The sequence below is a fragment of the Lepidochelys kempii genome, chromosome 25 (genome assembly GCF_965140285.1).
Source record: "Lepidochelys kempii isolate rLepKem1 chromosome 25, rLepKem1.hap1, whole genome shotgun sequence".
Taxonomy (NCBI): Eukaryota; Metazoa; Chordata; order Testudines; family Cheloniidae; genus Lepidochelys; species Lepidochelys kempii.
In genome coordinates this window covers 10,059,750-10,068,123 of record NC_136404.1, presented here as the reverse complement: position 1 = coordinate 10,068,123, position 8,374 = coordinate 10,059,750, and the positions used below count along the sequence as shown (strand labels likewise).

The window sequence follows — 8,374 nt, the reverse complement described above, 5'->3', positions numbered from 1 at the left end:
CCAGGCACCTCACCTGACTCTAAAGCCTAATGATAAGTCTAAGGTCACTGCAGTTTGGTAGAACCATCCAGTTGTTCTGGGCTCATGGGTGGAGCTGGAGTCAATGCACTGGCCCCTATAGGAGCACTTCGGCCAGGACACCCGGGCAAGGGGCAGGTTTCCCAGACAGGTTGCAGGATGGAGATGGTGCCGCTCAGACAAGTGGGGAAGCAGTTAACCTCAGGGGGCCATTTCTATGGCAGCTTTAGCAGTGGCCCCATCTCTCCCCTCCCTGGGCATTGAGGCTTACTCCCCTACCTAGATCAGCGAGAAGTTTTTCTCCCCCCCTAAACCTCACCAAGCCAGGCTCCCTGCTTCTCCAGCCAGGAGGGGCAAACTGCAGCCCTGTCAGGCTCTGGGGAAGGGTGTGACTTTGGGATATGACCCACTCCTCCCCCTGAGAGTACAGGCACACTTGTCATGCGAAGGAATCTGGGCTGAATTCCAGGGATCCGGATCCCCAGATCAGCTCCCACCAGCAAGCATGGCAGATTCCTATCCCCCACCTCCCCTCACTGGACCGCACCCATCTCTCCATCCAGGCGGCTGGGCAGGGGCGGATTCTTGTGCTGATCCTCAATGTGCAGCGTCATCTCTTCCCGCGAGGCGCTGGAGTACGGGCACTGCATGCAGGTGTAGCGTCCTCGCGTGTGCTCCCACACAATGCGGCTGTTGGAGGAGTGGCCTGCAGCACAGGGGGGTGGAAAGCATGGGCCCTGACTCGCTGCTGCCCTGGGATAGCGGTCACACGGCCATCCCCCCTCGGGCTTGCTCAGCTGTTGGGCAGCACCTGGGGACGCACCCAGCAGCTGATGGCCGCCAGGAAGGGAGATCCGAAGGCCAAGGCAGGCAGCATGGTATATTGGACGGGGGATTCAGGATGCCTGGGTTCTATTCCCAGTTCTGCCACTGACCAGCTGGTCCCCTCCCGCCCTTGGCCTGTCTTGTCTCTTGAGACAGTATGCGCTTTGGGGCAGGGACTGTCTCTCTCTGGACAGCACCCAGCAGGGTGGCCAGGGTCACTGGTGCCTCTCACGGCTACTGTAACGCCCCTAACATAGAAAAGGGGCAGGGGGCTGGGCCAGTGGCTGTTCCAGCTAAGCCCCAAAAGGGCAGGTCATCCCCCTGCCCAAAGCCTTCACTGCCGCATGCTTGGCTCGGCTGGGGAAATCCAAGCCTCCCTGGTAAGGCAGGAGAGCAGCCGATTTCCCACGCTGCCCAGCAGGGACAGGCCAGCAGACGCTGCTTTCAAGAGCTGCCAGGCCTCCGAGACCATCCCTGCTCTGCAAATGGTCAGAGCCCCCAGAAACTGCAGGGCCACTCTCCCTCCCCAGGTATCGGGGCCAGCGCCCCCCAGACACACGCTAGCAACATGGCACACAGCCTCAGGCTGAGGGTAACAAAGCCAGCCCCGCACAGGGTTTGGTTTAAACAAGAAGTCTTGTCCATCAAGACACCACAGCAGCAGTCAGTCCCAGACAACGGATAGACTTTTCCCCCCCACCAGGGCAGGCAGCACCCTCCCTTGTCAGCTAGAGATATTAAACGGTTGACGTACAAGGCCTCTGTATTATGTCCCTTATCGAGGGGTTCTGAGGTCCCCCATCCAGTGACTGAGCAGTCTTGGCCCTGCTTAGCTTGCAGCGCAGAGGCAATCAGGGCATGTGGCTGCAGGTTAGAACGCCAGAACGGCCAGACTGGGTCAGGCCGCCTCGCCCAGTATCCGGTCTTCCAATGCCAGGTGCTTCAGAGGGAATGAACCGTTATTGGACTAAGCCTCCCAACCACACGTATTGTGGTTGTTTTGCCCCCTGGGTGGTGCCCTTGGGCCTTCCAAGGACTAAGAGCCCTTTGCTGTCCTGTGTGACGTGGCTAATTCAAGCCCTCCTCCCTGCTTTCCTGGGGTTCCCCTGTTCCCAGGGCAGGTCACCCCCTCACTGCACAGCAGCACCACCCAGTGACCAGAGAGCAGCCCAAAGCCGAGAGGTGCCGGACTAACCTGAAGTCACACCTGAGCCAAAGCATGGGAGGCGTGGGCCGACGCACACACCTGCGAAGGGAATCGAGGGGCGAGACAAGCATTAGGCCTTCCCCTCCCTTGGCTGGGGGGGGGAAGGGAAGCGACCGAGAGGCCCTGGCTCGGATGCCAGCGGTGTCCAGCTGCCACTGGCTTTTCAGAACAAGGCTGACAGGACCAGGGGGCATCGCTCCACGCGCTGCCCCTGCAGGACTCCACGGACATCTCCAGGGGGCGGGAAGCGGGACGGAGATTGGGGGTGGGGAAGCTGAACTGGGATTTTTTTTTAGCACAAGGAGGGACTTTCACACTGGAGCAAATGAGAGCCAGGAACACGCCCCGGTGCCCACACCATCCGCAGGTTTGCCAGGGCGTTAGCTGGGCAGCAGTCGCAATAGCCTGTCACCGGGGCTCCTCCTCCCGCCAGATCCTGTGCCGAAGGAGTCCCCAGCGCAGACCGACCACGGTCATCACAGGAAAGGGAGCGGGGCTCACCAGCTGAGCACAGCGGCCACAGGCTGGCGGGAGGGAGCGAGGGAGGAACAGGCCAGGGAGGAGTCTCGACCTCGGTTACAGAACGAGAGGGAAAGTCTCAGCTGGCGTGGTAACTCCTGAGGTTGAGCCAGCGGGGGATTCAGCCCAATATGCCCCCAGGCCTTGGCAAACAGAGCAGGGCAAAGGGGATCCTGCGTCACGCCCCATGTCTGGGGAGCCCTCCAGGAGGGACGTGGGCCTTGTGATCAAGTTTTCCCGTCGAGCAGCTGGTTTGTTGGGGGTGAGATCGTGGGACGAGGGGTGGAGAAATGGCCACTGGAACCCACCCCACCCACCATGGAGTCCGGGACAGAGGGAACCTAGGAGCTTGAGCAAGTGGGATCTCTCTCGTTCTCAGGGTGGCAGGGGGAAGACCAGGCAGCTGGTGGGTAGCGTCCTCGGCTGGAAGTGCCTCCCTGCCCACCTGTGGATTCTCGCAGCAGCAGCCTGGGGCGAGCCTGGAAGGAGGTTTGCTGTAGCATGGGTGATTCCCAACTGAAGAGGACAGATTTACCTGCTGGCCCTGTGTTCTCACCTTGACTTTTCTTCCACACAGCATTGGAGACTGGGAGGCCTTGGCTGGGCAGGTACGGCCTGAGGCGATGCTGAACCGAAGCCTGAGGTAAGCCGTAGGGAGACGGGTGCATGTAGGACAGGAAAGGCCCCGGCACCGTGGAGTGAGGCTGGCCCGAGAACCGGGTCAAGGACGATGGCCCGAAGAGCGAGGGCTCCAGCAGAGGGAACGGGTGGGAGGCCGGAGAGACCAGAGGCATGGACTCCAGGGAGCCGTGGAGACCAGGGAGACTAGTGGGGAGTGAGGCTGGCACCGCGGTGGAGACAGCGTCCATGCTGGGGAGGATGGCTTCTTTCTCCATGTGCCGGATGACGCTCTGGAGTTTGGGCAGCGCCTCCAGGGGCTTGGCCGGGGGGTCCTTCTCCAGGCCGGAGGTAGCAGGTGGGGTGGGCTTCTCGGCTTTCTGCGCTGGAGCCGGGCTGCTGGTGCTGTCGGAGCAGACGTGCAAGTGCTTGAAGAGGGAGCGGTGGGTTCGGAAACGCAGCAGGCAGTTCTCACACCTGGGGAGCGACAGGAGAGGGCGAGTCCACAACAGCCTGGCCTGAGGGGAAGCCCCCATCCTGCAGGCTCCGCAGAGAGGCCAAGAGCCGAGTGGACCAGGAACTTTCTCTCTCATGTAGAAAGGAGCCATTCCAGGCACATGGCCAGAGGTGGAGCCATTTTCTGACCCGACCTCCCCCTGCCAAACCGGAGTCAGAGCTGCGGCTGCCTCCTGCCCCTGGGCTTGGCACAGCAGTGCCAGCGGCCACGGGCCCCTCTCGTCAGCCGCCGCCCCCCTGCTGCGCTGCCCAAGCGCTGCGCACCTTGGCGGTCACTCCGCAGCACAGAGCCTGACCCTCGGAGGCGGGTCCTGTTGGGTTGTGGGGCTCTAGACTGCAGGGGACAAAGCCAGCGCCAAGGAGGGAGAAGAACTGGCCCATCGGATCACTCAGGGGCACGGCCACAAGCAGAGGGACAGCACAGAGCGGAGGAAAAAATTATGCCCTGCAGGGCAAAGCCCACTGCCTCCTGAACAGTCCCCCAAGCCACAGGAGAGAGCCCCATTGCTTGGCACATTTACGACAGTGCCCTGGAGAATAGCTTGGTGGGTGCAGTGCCCTGCCTAGGAGATCTGGGGGCTCTGGACTCGCTGGGACCAGTGAGGGGGTCGGTGGGGGAGAGGGGACTTACTTGAAGTAGCGGTTTGGCTTGTAGTGCACCTTCATGTGAGCCACGAGGTCCTGCATGCTGGGGAAAGTTTCCGTGCAGCCCTGGGTGGGGCAGTGGAATATTTTACCTGGCAGAAGAGGGGCAGAGGGGTCGGTGAGACACTCCGTCAGGTCCACCCTAGACACAACGGTCTCAACTTATATCTAGGGGATTCTTTATAACCAGCTACGCAGTGGTTATGGAGCCCAGCCCCTTCGTCATGCACAGTGCTCACCTCTGCAAACACGCACAGAATGTCTATTTGCCAGTAACCCTCTGCAGGGAAGGCAGGGGACCCAGTTATCACAGCAAGGCACATTTCAAACCCCTCCCTGCCCCGTTAAAAAAAAAAAAAAAAAGGTTAATTATACAGTTTACCAGCACAGCAGCTCGGCAGAGAGTGGCTGATAAGATGAGGGGAGGGGGTTTGGAAGAGAACCTGGAGGTGGGGAAGTTAGTGAATTAGCTTCTCCTCTGATAGCCAAGGGGCAGATTTGATCTAGGTCCCAAGCAGCCAGATGCACAGAGCGGGGGCACGTTGGGGAGCATGTGTACGATCAGAGCCAGTGGGCTGAGCGTTTGGGATCAGCAAGCTGCTGTTTGCGGACACTTGGCTGGGCGAGTGCCGCTTCACACTGTCTTGGGGGACGAGGGGGGGTTTGAAACACAACCACCCCCCCCACCCTCCAGTTTTATAGCTACGAGCTCCCATTCCCACGTACCGCTATAAAAAGTTACGACCAGAGTACCCAGCACCTCCCGTTGTTCCTTGTCGGAGCAACGGAGAACTGAGCTCCTGGGAGAGTCCCACACCTGTACTGGAGCCAAGCCCACGTAAACCCAGCCTTGCAAACTTGTATGTTACAATTCTCCCTGCACAAGAGTTCCAACCAGCCGGTCAGTGGGTAGCGATACCATGCGACTTCAGTGGACAATCACAGCTCCGACAAACACTCATGCAAGCCACCCACAAGCAACCCGCAGGCTGGAGTCTCGTCACCAGCTGCTCAGTCATCAACAGCAAACCGACGCTTTAGAAGTAGCCCAGCAGGGCCGATGCCCCAGAGGAAGCACTGGGAAGGGATAACGAGGCCTCCCCATCCAGCCTGCCCGAGCACGTGGTGTCCTGGCACCCCACCTCTCGGCAGCAAGGCCCCCTTCTCCCAGCACCCTACTGGGATGATATGCAACCCAGGTCTTACCCTCCAGGGACTGGGTGGGTCTGTAGTGGACTCTCATGTGATCCATCAGTTCCTGCATGCTGTGGAAGGCCAGCTTGCAGCCGTAGCTCGAGCACGGGTAGTGCTTCCCTGGAAGGAGAGAGAGCCGCCGGGTCATTTATCTCCCAAGCCCCAGTATCTCCCCTCCCTTCATGTCCTCCCTCTTCCCCAGAAGAAGTGCAGGGCCTCGCTGGTCCTCCGCGGCTGGCGTCAGAATTGGCTGATGTGCGTCATGCCCAAGCCAGCTACCCGTGAGAACACGGCCGGCTGCCTCTCGCAGAGATCTGGGCCAGAGATCCTGCAGATGGGACACGTAGCGGGTTTACCCAGGAAAGGGGCGCAGATGGCAGCAACGGCCCTTTGCTCCCCCCACAGCATACCTCACCCCGGACCTAGGGGGATCCCCAATGGCTCATTCAGGCTGGGGCTCTCTGCCGAGATGAGCCACCAACAGGGCCAGTTCACACGGCGCGATGGCGATTTTTGCACTGTCCCTGAGGAGACCCACCAAACTGATGTCATACAGGCTGCTGAGTGGTCAGATGGCAACAGTTTCCAGTCCCTATCAGCCTGGGCTCTGCTTGGACCAGAGACAAAGGGTCCAGAGCTTCAGTTCTCCCTTAGAAAGATCCCATCATGACCCTTTTACAGTGTGGTCCCCATTTTCTTTTCTTCCCACCTCTGCCTCTCTCCTGCCACTGCCTGGTCTCTCTCCCCTGCTCCAGGTAGCCACTGCTTTCCCTTGCCCTGAGAACGGTGCCAGGGAGAAGACCCAGAGGAGATGGCGAGCAGGAAGAGTTTAGCAGATTAGCCCAGGAACATAGTAAAGGAGTCCGGCACGAACCCAAACCGCTCCCCCTTCTCTAGCTTAGATGGAAAGCCCCGAGAAGGGGCAACGTCAGACTAGCAAGAATCCCAGGTGAACACTTAAGGGACAAGTTCGAGTTAGTCTCCCTAGAGAAAACGGATGAACGGTCGTGGCCCTTTGAATGTACCTGGAGCGGTGCCCTCTGCTGGAAGAGAGTGGACCTGCTGGGAATCACAGTTCTACCTCCTCCCCCCTCCATGAACTGCTGCTCCCTTGAGCTCACCTGGGAGGGGTCTGCGCTTCGGGAGCCGCAGGTCCTGAGCTTGAGCCCCGCTGCCTCCACTTCCCGTTGGGTGCATCTGGCTGCCCGACACTGCCGGGTCATTGTCGCCTGCTGGAGAGATCCTGAATTACGACGGGCGCGTGGCCACCAGAGACGAACTCCTAGCAGCCGGGCAAGGCCGAGCTGCAGTCAAGAGCAATGTCGCCCAGTGCATAGCAAAGCTATTGCCAGTCAGCCACCAGGCAGAGGCCATCAGAACAGGAGTGCGCTAGGCACAGTGGGATATTTCAGCCGTCGTGGCGGTCTCAGAGTTCTGTATTTCGATCAAGGCCATTGCTGGGTGCCACTTCCAGGAGTTTGGATTCCTTTTCAAGTTGAACCTGGGTTTTGGTTTTATTGGAAGCATCTGGGCTGGTCTACCTTGCAATTCAAAACCCGCGGCTGGCCCGTGCCAGCCGACTCAGGCTTTGGGGGCTCGGACTATGGGGCGGTTTCAGTGCGGTGTAGATGTCTGGCCCCAGGCTAGAGTCCAGGATCTAGGACCCTGCAAGGTGGGATGATCCCAGAGCTTGGGAGCATCTACACTGCAATTAAACAGACCAGCTGACTCAGGCTAAGGGCACAGGCCAGCCATGGCACAGACCTACCTCCGAGTACATCATTCCGGCATGGGTCTCACCTGAGCTTCTTGACATAGGCTCTCAGCCGGAACGCCAGGCTTTTAACACCTCGGAAAGGTTTGGGAGCCATGCTGGGAGGGAGCCACATGCAGGCCCCTCCACAGGGCATCTGGGGACAAGGAACCAGCTCTGTGGTCACGTCTTGGCTCATCTCTATTTCCTAGCTGCTCTGAGGCACCAGGTCTTCCACATCCCACCTTTGGAGGCCAGCAGGAATGAAGGCCTCAAGGCCATTTAAAAGTCAATGTCCAGCTCATGCACTAAGTTCTGAGGCTCTGTTTGCTCTGGAGCAAAGAGCTATTCTTTGTATAAAACTCGTTAGCCCCTGGATCCAAGAAGGGCATGCCCAGAAAAGTTCTACACATGGGCGTCTCTCGCCTAGGGACGAGTCCCATGGAGCACATGAAGGATGCACTTTGGAAGTCAGAACTTTCGTTGACCCAAATGGATCCCCCCCCCCCGAAAACTAAGGGGACACACTAGATCTTCACCACCAGGGCTATGCCACGGTCCAGACCTGGGGGCGGGGAGTTCATAGGTCCAAATTCAGCTACACTGAAGAGGGTAAGACATTTTTTCAAGTGGGAAAAGCATTTATTATCCTGTTCTCCCATAATTCCAAGCGAGAAGCTGGAGAGATCTTTCCACCGTCTTAGTCTGATCCATTAAGTCACCTGCCCACCCCGTCCAAGCCTGAAGGACTGGAGGAGAAAGGTTTCAGAATGGGAAGATGGGGGGTTGGAAGGGAGACAGCCTGGCGCTCGTCTAGCTCACATCACGGCCTCTATCCAACCTGAAGAGGGACATGTGGTCTTAACACGGGTGGGAGGTGGCAGCAATGACCATGAGACGCACACCATGCTAGAGGAGTGCTCAGCTGCGTCAGCAGGAGAATTCTGCACATGGTTCCCGATATCCCACGTTTGACACCTCCTCGAGCAGAGCCTCGTGGGGGGAACCCACGCAACGGGTTCCGCTTGTGTGTTATTGTGAGCGGGGGCTTTCCACGAATGGACGGCTTCACTCTGCAG

At 59.1% G+C, this 8,374-nt stretch overlaps 1 protein-coding gene across 5 annotated transcripts in view; it reads right to left on the bottom strand.

Annotated features, from left to right (window-relative positions):
* The window catches only part of ZNF414 (zinc finger protein 414), a 30,845-nt gene that overhangs the window by 8,769 nt on the left and 13,702 nt on the right, over positions 1 to 8,374 (bottom strand). The window contains exons 3-8 of one of the 5 annotated variants that reach the window (XM_073324278.2): positions 6,664 to 6,774; positions 5,555 to 5,662; positions 4,335 to 4,440; positions 3,126 to 3,664; positions 2,039 to 2,089; positions 566 to 724 (exon numbers count right to left, since the gene is read on the bottom strand). In XM_073324278.2, the coding sequence (XP_073180379.1) occupies positions 566 to 724; positions 2,039 to 2,089; positions 3,126 to 3,664; positions 4,335 to 4,440; positions 5,555 to 5,662; positions 6,664 to 6,774 (1,074 nt within the window). Of the gene's footprint in view, positions 1 to 545; positions 725 to 2,038; positions 2,090 to 3,125; positions 3,665 to 4,334; positions 4,441 to 5,554; positions 5,663 to 6,663; positions 6,775 to 8,374 lie in introns of all 5 variants that reach the window. The other 4 variants (XM_073324279.2, XM_073324281.2, XM_073324280.2 and 1 more) reach the window with 4 other exon arrangements.